Source organism: Falco naumanni, chromosome 8, assembly GCF_017639655.2.
Source record: "Falco naumanni isolate bFalNau1 chromosome 8, bFalNau1.pat, whole genome shotgun sequence".
In the NCBI taxonomy this organism is placed as follows: Eukaryota; Metazoa; Chordata; class Aves; order Falconiformes; family Falconidae; genus Falco; species Falco naumanni.
In genome coordinates, this window is record NC_054061.1 from 65,209,389 (window position 1) to 65,222,932 (window position 13,544).

At 46.3% G+C, this 13,544-nt stretch overlaps 2 protein-coding genes across 3 annotated transcripts; one reads left to right on the top strand and one right to left on the bottom strand.

Annotated features, from left to right (window-relative positions):
* Positions 1-1,517: 1,517 nt before the first annotated feature.
* Positions 1,518-7,420, top strand: LOC121092445 (caspase-8-like). The gene is made up of 8 exons (XM_040603496.1): positions 1,518-2,171; positions 2,641-2,746; positions 3,943-4,081; positions 4,171-4,227; positions 4,564-4,631; positions 5,139-5,274; positions 6,288-6,789; positions 7,090-7,420. The coding sequence occupies exons 1-8, from the start codon at positions 1,705-1,707 to the stop codon at positions 7,223-7,225; spliced, it is 1,611 nt and encodes a 536-aa protein (XP_040459430.1). The 5' UTR covers positions 1,518-1,704; the 3' UTR covers positions 7,226-7,420.
* Positions 7,421-9,406: 1,986 nt separating this feature from the next.
* Positions 9,407-13,285, bottom strand: LOC121092447 (casein kinase I-like). Of its 2 annotated transcripts, XM_040603503.1 has the most exons (6): positions 12,920-13,285; positions 11,629-11,692; positions 11,346-11,372; positions 10,322-10,397; positions 10,008-10,156; positions 9,407-9,530 (listed from the first exon to the last, which is right to left on the bottom strand). In XM_040603503.1, exons 1-6 carry the CDS (start codon positions 12,949-12,951, stop codon positions 9,522-9,524), a joined length of 357 nt encoding a protein of 118 aa, XP_040459437.1. In that variant the 5' UTR covers positions 12,952-13,285; the 3' UTR covers positions 9,407-9,521. The 2 variants fall into 2 exon arrangements, with proteins under 2 accessions (XP_040459437.1, XP_040459436.1); XM_040603502.1 differs by lacking the exon at positions 9,407-9,530 and having other exon boundaries at positions 9,602-10,156.
* Between the last annotated feature and the right edge of the window lie 259 nt (positions 13,286-13,544).

Genomic DNA, 13,544 nt, shown 5'->3' on the forward strand with positions numbered 1-13,544 from the left:
GATTGTTAGCTGCAGAGGTGGAAATGATATTACTCAGTGGCATGAATCCCTGCCTGGTCGTTTGTATTTGTTTGGTTTAGCATCCGTTTCCCAGAGAGCTGTGTACACCTGCTTTCCATGGGAAATTTGTAATTCTCTCCCCCGTAATGGTTTTAGGGTGAGCTGTTAATGTGCTGCTCTTGGTTGGGGCGGGTTAGCGGTATGTGTGAGGAGCCTGCCTGTGTTCAGGTTTCTGCCAGCTCCTCCCGTTGTACAGGCTGCTATGAGTATGTGTTTTCTCACCACCTCTATAAGGGTTCACTCTTAGTTGTCAAAGCGGTGCAAAATCTGGGGACTGTGGAGTTTGATTAGTTGAACTGTTGCCTGTGTCTGTGATCTATAAGGTCTCCTGCAGGAAATCTTGAAGCCCAGGGAGAGTGGAAACAAAATACACACCACTCAGGCGGTGAAGCTATGCGGCAGGGAGTCCAGAGTGAGATTTTTCTCAGGAGATGTTGCGTGTTCAGCCCTTGCTGGTTACCCTTTGTATCCTGACCCCTAACTAACATGGGCACATTCTCCCTGAAATTATTCAGATCTGCCTCTCTTCAGCTAGAGATATGTAAAATTACGAGTGGAGAATGGCATGTTTGATCTGCAATGACTTCTGTGCAATGTGCTTAAAAAATATAGTTGACATCTTTGGGAATTCCCAGATACTAATTTCTGTGTGTCCTTGCTGTAATTGTGCCTTTGCTTGTCACGCTCTCTGTTCTGTTGCTGACAACTGCAGGAGTTCCCGAGGACCCAGACATGGCTGGCTCTCGTGGGTGCCAACCGTAATACGTTTCTAGCTGGGTGGAGCGTTGCTCTGGACATGTCTTCTGAGCTTGGCTTGAGTCTTTTTCATTGGTTTTGTATTCACGTAGCCCCTGTGTGCTTAGGCCTGATCGGTCCAGGCATACCAGTGCAGAGTGAAGGATCCGTATTTCATTCCGTTTACTGGGAAGAGCTTATTTTAAACATGACTTGAGGGCACATTAGCTCATGGACCTTGGAAAAGGGACTTGTAGCAGTTCAGATGATGTCTACCTTTAACCCAACTTGCCACACATGCAGTAATCTAATCTCTCGTGTAGGGTTTTGAACACAGATAGGCCACTTCTGCGGTATCAACGTGAAGACTTCTGCCTGGTCGCTTGTCAGACCGTTTTTCACAGTTTTTCGGAGGGAAGGGACTCTGGTTTTAAACAGTGCCTAGTGAGAGCGCTGCTCCTGTTTGGAGAGCACGGATGCCCTGAGGGCTGCTCTCCGGCCCAAGGTGAGCACTAAGGTGTTCAGCAGGGTGACGTGCCAGCTGGCAGGATCCATTCCCCGCTCCCTCCAGCCGCCGCGGGTGCCACCTCTCGTGAGCTGCCCCAGAGGGGGAGAGCGGAGGCTGCTGCGGGCCGGCTGCTGCTGCCGGGGGGCCGGGGGGGCGGTGCTGCCGCACGGCCAGCCGGCAGCCGCAGGGCGAGCCAGCGGGCTTGTGAGCTTCTTGCTGTTCGCATTAAGATGGCGAGGACGCGTGAGTGCCTTTAAGGCAGATGGAGGGGACTGCCGGAAAAGCCCGGGCAGGGGGAGGCCCTTGGCCCTGCACGAGCAGGTTCGGCGTTCCCGAGAGCGGACCCAAGCGTCGGCAGCGCCTCACAGCCGTGAGCGGGGGGGCTAAAATGCGCCCGCGAGATGCGCCGTTTTCCAGTCGTGCTGCCGGCTTTTGGCTGGGCTTCCGGCGCTGCAGAAAGCGCTGCCGCTGCCGGGGCCCAGGCGCCGCCTCCCGCCCGCCCGGCCCGACGGGGAACCCCCGGTCCTGGCCTGGCCGCGGGCCGGCCGCGCCGCGGGGCCATGGAGCTGCAGCGGCGGCGGCTGCTGGCGGTCAGCGAGGAGCTGGGTGAGGCCGAGCTGGCGGCTCTGAAGTTCCTCAGCCTGGAGCACATCCCCATGAGTAAGCTGGAAGCCATCCGGGAGCCCAAAGCCTTCTTCGAAGTGCTGCAGGAGAAGGACATGATGGAGGCGGGGAACCTGTCCTTCCTGAAGGAGCTGCTCTACCGGATCAATCGGATTGACCTCCTGGGTGCCCACCTGGACTCCAGCCGAGCGGAGATGGAGAGGGAGCTTCAGATCCCGGGCAGGGCACGGGTGTCGGCCTACAGGTGAGCGGCGGGCGGGCGGCCCGGGCCCCCGCGCTCTGCGGCCGGCTGTCTGGGCGCCGGGCCGCGGCTCGGAAGCGCGCAGGCAGCCGGCAGGGGGGTCGGGCTCGGGCTCGGGCCGAGCTGGAGTTTCGGCCCGGCGGGAGGGAGGAAGCTGAGGCCGTGCCTTGCCGAACCGAGGAGCCCCGAAGGCCTCGGGGCCCCTCACGGTCAACCTTCGTTCTCGACTCCGGAAAGTCGCGGCGTGGTTTTAATTTTAGGAAACCTTGAGATACTTCTAACCGCAGTGGAAAATGGTTTCACTTCAGGCTGTCTTGGGACTAATGGCCCCCCATTTAAAAGGAACAGAAAGGGGATATGTGCGGGAGGGACGGGCCGCGACGCGATCTGACAGAGGAGGTGTTCGGTCGTGTGGCGTTAGGTTGTGCTGAGGGAGGCGCGATGAAACCGCGTCCTGCACTTCTCTCACTAGGTACCTGCTCTTCCTGCTGTCAGAAGACATCACTGAAAATGAACTGAAGTCTTTCAAGTTTCTTTTGGGGAACGAATTGCCAAAATGCAGGCTAAACCCGAAGACTGTAAGAATTTATTTAACCCCCCCCCCCCCCTTTTTTTTTTAATGACTATTATAATCCATAGGGGCATTTGGGTTGCATTTGGGAATGTTTGGCGTTTGGGAATGAGTGTCACTCTTCTTATGGTGTCATTCATTTTCTGGTGAAAATACTGTAAGGAAAAGGGTGCACCTGGAAAGGGGCATTGCGGTGCATGTGGGACTTGCCTGTGCTAGTGTTATCTGTAGGTTTTGCAGCAGTGTCACAGCCCAGAGAGCATGGGCCAGCCCCACACCAGGTGCAGAGGCCTTCATGTGCAAGCACTGTATAGGACTTGGGGGACTCAGTGGTTTTGATCAGTGGAAGACTGATGAGCACATTTACTCATCTTGCCCAGCTGTTTTTCTTTTGACTGCTTTCTAAGCCGTTATCAAACACAGAAAGTCGCCCACTGTGGCTATTAGTTTGTGCTGTTGTTCTTTTCATTTCCAAACTCAGAGAATACAGATCTAAGCAGCACATCCTTATCCAGGCCAAGGTCCAAGAGCTTGGAGTTTACAAAGTCTTGCGGGAGATCCAGCTGCTCTTCAGCTATCTGCTGGGTGCTTTGTTCTGTCGAATGAAAACTCTTGTAGCGGTTTCTCTCTTTTCTTACAGGAGAGACTGTGACCATCTAGTGGTAGCTATTCTAATAAATCCTTGGGGTGACCACTGCGCTCAGCCACTCAGTCATGGGCTCCTGTTCCTTGAGTCCCCTTTTGCCTCAGAGAAATCTCTATACCGTATTTGCACACTTATACCCATCTTCACCATCGCTCAAGATGGTTGCTCCAGTGATTCTTGTGTTTCAGTTAAGTGTGAAAGATAGCCACTGGAAGTCAAATGAATGAAAGCAGTCATTAAAAATGACATTATATATTCCTGTATGATCACCACTAGATCTCTTGGATTAGATCTTACTAGGTCTCAGCATCTTTGAGCTGCAGAAGGGAAACGAGTGTGTTTCGAGAACTGACAGTGCTTGCAGGTTTTGTTGAACTAGGTTTAATTGGCTCAGCTGAGGTCTCAACTGAGCAACCAGTCAGCTGCACTGGCTCTGACGGTGGCATGTGCTGTCAGTACATTAAAGCTTAGGCATATGCACACATGCTGCAGTTTCCCTCCCGGTGGCAGCACGGAGGTGCCCTAAGAGCAAACTACCTTTCTTTCTGATTACCCAGACAATGCTCGACATTTTCACCGAGATGGAGAAGAAAGGGCTATTGGGAGAAGAAAACCTAAGTATCCTGAAGAGTCTCTGTGCAGAAATTAACATCATCCTGTTGAAGAGAATTGAAGAGTATGAATTAAACGTATTTGGTAAACCAAACCAAACAAGCCTCTTTCCCATAGTAACTCTTGTAGTGGCACATAGGTATCATACAGGACTAATAATGAATGCTTTTCAGGTGAAGAAGAGATGCTTATCACAGAGGAACAGAGGGGTAGCACAGGAGGCCCCAAAGGTAATTGAAACACTGCGGGGGGGGGGGAATATTTGGATTTTTCACTCTTCACCTTTTGGACTCTCCACACCACTTGCATCTCACTTCTTTACACAGCACTTCTCTATAAAAGTGATCAGGTATTCAGTTACTTACTAACTGATCACAATACATTTTGCTCCCTTCTGGTTATTTGGTGGTTTATAGCTAACAGGAATAGCTGTTCAACCACAATTCAGTGTTTTCAGAGAACAGTTCTACCCCAGGGGGTACTTGTGGAGATGGAGAATAAGAACAGAGGTGCTCTGCTTTCTCTAGTGCTACATTCTGTATTTAAATCTTTTTGTCTGTGTTCAGCCCATGCCAGATGGCTGGCGCCATCTGTGGCACCCGATTCTCCTGGCAGCTGGAATGAATCTTCCCAGGTAAGTCAGTTTGTTTATTAGAAACATCATCATTTTGTCTATAGAAGGGATCATCCTCCGTGAGGTGGACAGTTATTTATAAGCCCAACTGTTAAAAGCACTGTCTAGAAGAAGAAAAATTTGCCACTGTAACATCCTTTATTCTGAAGTTAAGTCACAGGCAGCAGCTGCTGCAATGTTAAAACTTCAGAAACGTTTGCAAGGGTAGCAAGATAGGCCAAATTTTATTATACCAGGAAGTACACAGTTGGCACCATGGCTGGGCGCGGAGAAGTTGCTGAACGCAACATGGTGTGGATCTGGGGTGGGGTGCTGTTGTGCTGTGCACGGATTCCCAAAGGCAGTGGGGCAGTGCATTGCCAGGCCCTGGGAGCAAAGCTGTGTAGGGAGAGCTGCCTAGAGAGAAAGCCAGCTGCCTCATTATCCTGCTGTGCCACTTGCAAAGGCTGAGAAGCACCTGGAGGAGACTGCAGGAGAAAAGAACCCAATAGTGTTTCTTTTCAACAGCTTGAAGCTTACAAAATGACTAGCCGACCCCGTGGAGTGTGCTTGATCCTGAATAATCACGATTTTTCAAAAGCCAGGGAAGCACTGCCAGAACCCAAACCCATGAAGGATCGGAATGGGACAGATGTGGATGCAGGTACAGTGAACATTAAAGACGTTTGCATCTCTTCAAAAACAGAAAACTCATTTCTTTTTCTGTACTAAAGGTCTGAATTTCAAACTTCCCTTTCTAGGGTACTTTTGTTGTAGTGGGTGAGTAGGCTTTGTTTCCTGTGTTGACAAACTCTAATCAACTGATCAGGTTCTTACTGATTAGAACAATTCACTAGCATTTTGCTGTTTTACTGAGTTTACTGCAACCTTAAGCAGCAACCTCAGCCTGGACTTCACAAGCTAGGCTAGCTTTATATCAGCCTTATGCATACTGCTTGTAAAATATGCAGAATCAGAAATAGATTTTCTACTGAACCGGAACAGGGTGTTAATTGTTTAACATCCAACTTAAAAAAAAAATTAAAAAAAAAAAAAAAGGGTGGGGTGAGGGTGGGTCAGGGAGGACATTGGAATTTAGGGACTCTGTTACCTTGCTATTCAGGGTCCCTGATTTTAGCAGGCTGTCCTGCAGCAGGAGCAGCATAGCTCCTTGCAGGTTCTAGGGTCTGTGAAATGCCTGTATTTACATTATCTATGCCAAGAGATAAAATCCGATAACGGACCTTCCTTGATTTAATCAAACAACTTAATTCAAGATTCAGTGCAAGGTTTCCTTCCCTTCCTCTGTGGGTACTACCCAAATGGGTAGTGCCCCCTCTCCTCTTGGGTAAAGCAACCGCACTGTTCAACACCTTTTGTGAGATGAAGGGACTAGCTGTGAAGTGGGTGGGGGAAAGAAATACAGTTCTCTTAAGAGAGGCAATACCAAACAGCAAGATTGCAAGGAAGCCTATTAATGAGAGCGAAGGGAACTCAGCAGAGATACCATTAGTGATTAGACTACTAGGTTATTTTCAGAACAGGGATGTAACTATCTGGATAGTGGCATAGCAGGATTTAAAAAGAATGAGGTCGTTTAGAAATGCAATTTGCAATTGCAGAGTCCAACTTTCATATAATGAAACAGCTCCAATTCCTCTTCTGTTTACTTCCCAGCGGCTCTGAGAAGAGTCTTTAGCAAGCTTCAGTTCACAATAGCAGAACATAGAGACCTCACCGCAGAGGAAATCCGTAAGACTGTGAACATCTACCAGCGCGAAGACCACAAGGACAGAGACTGTTTTGTTTGCTGTGTCCTGTCTCATGGGAAAAGAGGCATTATATATGGCGTTGATGGGCAGGAAGTACCTATCCAGGAACTGACCACTTCTTTCACTGGACAGAATTGCCACTCACTCGCAGGAAAACCAAAAGTTTTTTTTGTTCAGGCCTGCCAAGGTGATGCTTGCCAGAAAGGTGTAACCATTGAAACAGATTCTGGAGAGCAAGATTGTTCTGTAGAAGCAAATGCAAGATTTCAACTTGACTGCATCCCTGCAGAGGCAGACTTCCTCCTGGGCATGGCTACCCTGCAAGATTATGTTTCCTACAGAAGCCCAAGGCAGGGGACCTGGTACATACAGGCATTGTGCCAGCACTTGGAGTACAGCTGTCCTCGGTAACTTTGTTTCCATAAGCTGCTTTTTGGCAACGCCTGTATTTTCCTTCTGAATGACAGGAGTTTGATTTGGATGCAGAGGTAGATGATATGCAGTGAGACTGCTTGCTCAGAATGAAAACATTAGTGTGGGACAGAGCAACACCGTGCAGATTGTTCAGAGCACCTTTGCTAACTACTTTGAAGCCTGTTCCAAACAGGAGCCATTAGCACTGAGTGTAGATCAAGATACATGAGAATATGGTAATTTTTCTGATGTTAACTGCCTCCCTAATACAAAACATGTGTGTGTTTTCACAGAGGAGAAGATATTCTCACCATCCTGACAGCAGTGAATCGAGAGGTGAGCAGAAAGAGTTGCAAGCCGAATGCAGAGAAGCAGATGCCACAGCCCAGTTTCACGCTGAGGAAAAAGCTCATCTTTCCTGTCAACTAAATGGAGGGAACCTGCATGGCAGAGGGAGCTGCAGCAGTCTGGAACTGGCTGGTATCAGCTAAGAAATTGGGAAGATGTAACAGACTTTTGGTGTCTGCTCTTGCCACAAGAGCAAACATTTTTATCGAAAATAGAGCTGAGGAGCAAAAGCCTTAAGAAATCTGTGTTAATGTGTGTGACACTTTATACTTGAAAGCATCTCTGAACTGGTCTCCAGTTTGTGGTTTGCTAGCTAAAATACGCTCTGTTTTCTCTATCAGCAGTACTGCATTGGAGTTGCTTTAGTAAGGTATTGTTCCAGTGCAGATTTAAAAGACGACTGTTAACAAAGCCTTGTGTATTTAATGCCCGACTAACTTTTGCAAAGTAAAGACAGGGGGGATGCCACAAATTTTATAGGATATAATCAGCTCACATCAGTATGGTTTGTAGTAACAGATGTACCCATCACTTAAAACTTTTCATTTTTAGCATCTTGGTACACCTCAAGGAAAAGACAAGCACTTGTCTTCTGTTGCCCTCAGCAGAATGTGGCTGCAACTTGCATTTCAGAGTATCCTCTACACAGAATAGTCTTAATGAAAATCAGTTGCTCAGGTACTGCTTCGTGATTGAAGATGTCCAGTTGCTGTGTGGAATCAGACTCCACAGTCTTACCAGATTGTAAAGTAGGTATGTTTATTCAGTGCTGGGCAGCACAGCGCGGTAGTCCCACCAAAGCCATGCGCGCCAGGGGCAACAACTTGGCTCAATTTATATAATCAAATGTTGCATATACATAAGATTTCCAAATACACCTATACATATTCATAACCTAGCCCTGCTTCATATTAAAATTCGTTCCAAGAAGTCATTTCCATACGTCCCTCCCAACTGCGCTTGCATAGTGCCTGGTGGTGGTGGTTGGGTTGGGGGTCCTGGGGATGAAGGCTTGGTATCTCCCTCACTATGACATTTTTACCTTCTCTCTTCATGCAGACTCAGTTGTTCCTTGGTCTTGTTCCAAACTATAGAGTTGGTTTTAGCTAGTTCTCATCGGGAACTGTCCTTCAGGAGGAGCTGTAGACTCCTTGCTTCAGTTAATTTACACAATAGTTAGTAAAACAAAGCATTATTTATCAACAACAATCTAGGTAATCCTTAAGCAATTAGATCTACTAAAACTTACTTAACACCTTCTCTCACGGTTACCCTGCGTTCGCTTACTTTGCTGATCTTTGAGACTTGAGTCTCAGTTCTAAGCACAGTAAAAGAAGTCATCACTAGGTGGGTACCCAGCTCCTTAAAAACGTTTTTCTATGGCCCTCTGTGATGAGTGTGCACACAGAAGAGGGAGTTTTAAGGAGCCCTGAGTAGAAACTAAAGCTTTGTTAGTTTCTCTGGTTTGTTTTGAATGAGATGCTCGTTCTGTTACGTCCTTGCTATGGCTTTCAGCATAGGTGATTATTTAACTAAACATCTTTACTGGAATGATTTTAACAGCCCAAGGCCTTCCCTGGACTCCCGTGCTGAATACTTTTTCTCTATTTGGTACCAGTTGCGTGTCCCCAAAGATAAGGGCAGAGGGATTACAGACTGTGAGAATTACTAGAGTCCTAACAAGTAGCAGACGCAGCAAGCAGCGACGGAAACGGGCAAATATGTGCTTCCAGATTCTAGGAGAAATTTTCCAAGATAGCTGACGGTCGTTTAGCGGTTCATTGTGAAACCCTCTGGAGCGGTCGTGCTGAGCCCTGGCGCTGCGCCTGCGCGGCGGCGCGTACCCAGTCGGCGCTGCCCGCCGTATATAACGGCCCCCGCGATCCCGCGCTGCCTGCGGGGCGGTGCCGCGGCGCCCGCTGCTGCCTCCCGGTACGGAGGCGGCGCTGCCGTCCCCCGAGCACGCTGCCAGAGCGCGCTGGGCACGGGAGTACGGAATTACAGCACCGCTGCAGCGCCGGGACAAACGCGGCCGCATTCCGTAATACGCACACCTCGCCACAGAGCCCGCCCCTAGGCGGCAAGCCGGCTCTGCGCATGCGCTGCCCGCGGTGGGGCAGAGAGACTCCCGCGCATGCGCAAATTGCGTAATACACATACGTATCCCCAAAACCCGCCCTTTGGCGTCAGGCCGATGGAGCGCTGCTGCCACCTAGCGAGGAAAAAAGGGTACTGCAGCCAATCTCTCTAACATAGACTGCAAAGTTTATTATCGGAACGGAATCAATAATGGAATTCTTCCCAAGGCCCATTAAGAAGTTGTCTGGCTTCACATCTCGGTGGATGAAGTTCTTAGAGTGAATGTATTCTATTCAATTCAACTAGTCTAGATAAAGAGAAAAAAAAATCACTCAAGAGAGACATTTTTTTCCTTACAAAACCACTAGCAACATTGTCTTAACGATAAAAGAGGTAATGAAACTTTTTATTGTAAAATGTAAGGGCATTAAAGAGAACATAATTCGACAGACAATACATAAGCCTCTCCAGCTCTTTCCCCATGTCTATTTTACATTTGTTTCCAAAAACTTTCTCGGGTGAGTTTCTTCTGTCTTTGAGCAGTGCAACAGACGGTTTGCAAACAGCACAAGACTGGTTTCTAAAAATCAATTAAGACTTTGTAATTACTTTAGATGAGGCACTTTGTATTTAAGAGAAACAAAACCAATTTTGAGTCTTTTCTTTAATGATACAGGCCTATTCACCTCTAAATTACAGAAACAATGTATTTGGTTCTGATCTCTCCAGGAATTTTAATATTCCAACAGACTGCACCGTCAAGATCAACAAAGCAGGTTCCTACCATTTGGTCAGCGAGTAATAGGACTGTCTCGAGACTAAATTTCCTTGAAGAAAACCTGAAGAGATCTTCAAGACTCGGTCCAAACGGCTCCATCACCATTACATTGTAGTCCCCTTCAGCTCCACACCACTTAATTGTGGGAACACACACTAGAGAAAAAGAAACAGTTTATTCAGTATAACAATTTGATTTATATACAAATCTTCAAGGCTTCTAAGATGAAATCTAAGAGGGTCATGACTGTGAATGTTTGTACTTACAGTGAAGCTCAATATTCTATGCACCTTCAGACAAGAAAAAGGTGAAAAACTCACCATCGCCGAACATTTCATCATCTGTAAGCTGCCCATCCTTAGCATAAAGGACTCCAAATTTGAAATTCACAGGTCTCTGACAAATAAAACCAAATATTATAGGATAAACAGACAATCAAACAAAAGACCTAAAATAATGTTTCCTCTAAGGACTTTTATATACATCTTTTGTATATGTCCTACACACAGGAATATACACTTCATACCAGCTCCATTACATGCTCAAGTAGCAGATACCTAGTAATTTACTTTTGATCATAGATTATGAATTTTATGATATACGAAGTTGATCATCTATTAACATTGATATGGAGAAATAGTGTGAAATGGGGACAATGGACACCGACTGTGATTGTATATGTCTGCTCAAGGAATGTGGGTATGGTGACTAGTCATGGGTGCGGTGTCTGGTCACATAGGTACACAGCCTTGAGGAGACAACTACAGTTTTGAGGAGATGCCTGCCCTTCTTCCTCTAACAAAGGGGAGACGGGAGACACCTGCCCTTCTTCCTCTAACAAAGGGGCTATTTAAGAGATATTCCAATGCTATCTAGAGGGAGGGAGTGCTAAGTCTCCTTGCTGGAGAAGATCCGGATGGTCACGGATGGTCACAAGAACATGGATCACCTACAAACCTGCAAGCCCACCACATTCCAGGAAACGGACTGATAAGCTAATTAACATACGAAGCGGGGTTTAGGTAACGAATATGTATAGGCGCTAATTGAATATTCATTTGTTTCATTGTATAAATGTGGGATGGTTCGTCACTTCGGGTATGCACGCTTGTGGAGGAGCGATCCCCCGTGCATCTGCACACAATAAACATACCTACTTTATAACTTTCGAGTTACAGAGTCTAATTCCGCACGTCAACATGATATATTATGCCAGTGCTTAAAATAATTTTTGATCTCATATGTTGCACAGAAATACTACATTTTTTTTCTGCAATAAGCAATTGATACCTAAGTTGTTATAAGTCACTAAGTAAGTGCTAGGAGTGAAAAGTTTACATTTACCTCTTGCTCTTCAAGAGCCAACAAATCCTGTAAACAAAATAATATCTTTAGCACACTGGTACTGAAGACAGCACAAAACCCCCTGTAATGTACTCGTATATTTGTTTAATTTTGAAGTAGCCAGTTAACCGATAAAGACAGCTTATTTTGTAACTGTAACCCTACTCATCATTATTATCCTGCTACCGAAAGAAACAAACCACTAGCATTTATACGTAATGACTTATTTTTCCAGAAAATAATAATAAGCCACAACCAAACAGAAAAAAAAGTCACCTCCTACCTTTTGTAGCTCAGGATGAAAAATTTCTCTCGGGCTCTTCCCAAATTTGTCAAGACTCACAGCACTGAAATGCAAATGAAATACTGCTTTATAGAAGAGCAAGTATACGTTTCAACATTAAACCGCTAACTGGTTGTAGTTAGAACCGATTTAAAAAAGAATTGTTCAAATAGCCTTGCTTATGTGGAATTTTTTGTGGAAGAGCCATTTATTTCCCACGATACTAACCTCTAAGACTTCCTAAACTTCTTTTGGATTTTAAAAACAGAAATAACTAGGACCCTGCATGGAGATCAGGTTTAAATGCACTGTATTTACTTATAAAGCACAGAATTTTATTCCATCATCCTTCACTTTGGCTTTATACATAATCGTTGTGAGCATTTTAGGAAGACTCAATAACCTATTCTATTTCATAAGCTTCTATCTCTTTTAAAATAATTCAAGGCATGTAAAATGAAAAATGAGCCGTTCAGCATCAAGCTCACACCCCAAAGATCCACAAGCAAGATCAACTGCCTCAATCAACAGAAACACCTAATTTATAGCATTTCTTCCTAACTCATGTTTCTACATGACTATTATTTTGCCCATTTTTTCCCTAGCATTAATTTCTGGAGCTGTGCAGCACGCCACGGAGTGCCAAATGCAGTCTGTCTGAGGCCCACTGAGCTGACACGGAGGTCACATCTGATGCACCTTTCCATCATTGCTTATGCTAGGCCACCATGCGGACACGATTTCCCATAGTTCCCTTTGAAAGCAATTAAAATGCTAAAATTAATTTACAAAAAAGCAGGTTTATCATGTAACTGAAATTCTTTGAGATAGTCGGTACCTAGACTCACGCTGGCTGTGAACAGGGTGATAATGGCAAAGGACTATCAGCCAGGCCCAAGGGAAGGCTCAGAGGCTGTAAGAGCTAAAGAATAGTCAGGGAAGGGATCTTAGTCCAAGGCCAAGCAGGCAAAAGGAGATGACATTAGTCCTGCTGCCTGCAGGTGTGTGGGAAAATCACCTTGGGGGGGGGAATTTGAGAAAATTGCGTCCTAACGGAAGCGTAGTATTATGGAAAGCTTTTTTAGGGTAAAATACAGCTATGGCCTTCAGGTTGGCATGCACAGAATCCATATCACCAGAGTTCGCTAAGCAACACCTCTTGGCAGCTCAGCACACGCCGATAGCGGTGACGGAGGACGCGCTTAAGGCAAAAAGCAAACCCCTCAAAGCCCAGAACCATTTTCAGGAACACAGGAGTTAAGCCTAAAATTGGTTGAAAGCTGCCTCCTACCTCGTCCCCCGCCACCTCTCCCCCTTCAACATCAGCACATTTCCTTGTGATCCCTTTTCACAAAAAGATGGAGGCCTGTGGTATCAGCTCGGTACCGAAGCACCACGACGCGCTTGCTGGCTACATGCTCTCTTAGAAGGCTGACAGCTTCTCCGCACACAACAGCCGAGGATTCCAGCCTCTCTGGCCTTGCCATGCCCTGTGAAACGTGAGGAAGGCAAAGACCGATAACATCTCAGGGGGTCAGGAGAAAGTCAAGTTGCACTACATCTAGAGCCCAACGCATTACCCAAAGGAATTACCACAACAGAACAAGAGGCAGGAGCGATCGGTAGACAGGCAGACAACATGCACAGCAGTAACAGTCAGACTTAAGTCTTAGGGTTAAGTCTTTAAGTTAAGTCTTAACATTAAATCTTAAGGTTGAGTCTTAGGGTTAAGTCTTAGGGATAAGTCTTAAGGCTAATAATTTAGGTTAAGTCTTAAGGCTGAGTCTTAGGGTTAGTTCTTTAAGTTAAGACTTACGGTTAAGTCTCAAGGTTAAGTCTTAGGGGTAAGTCTTAATGTTAAGTCTTAGAGCTAAGTCTTAAGGCTGAGTCTTAGGGTTAAGTCTTAGAGGTTAGAG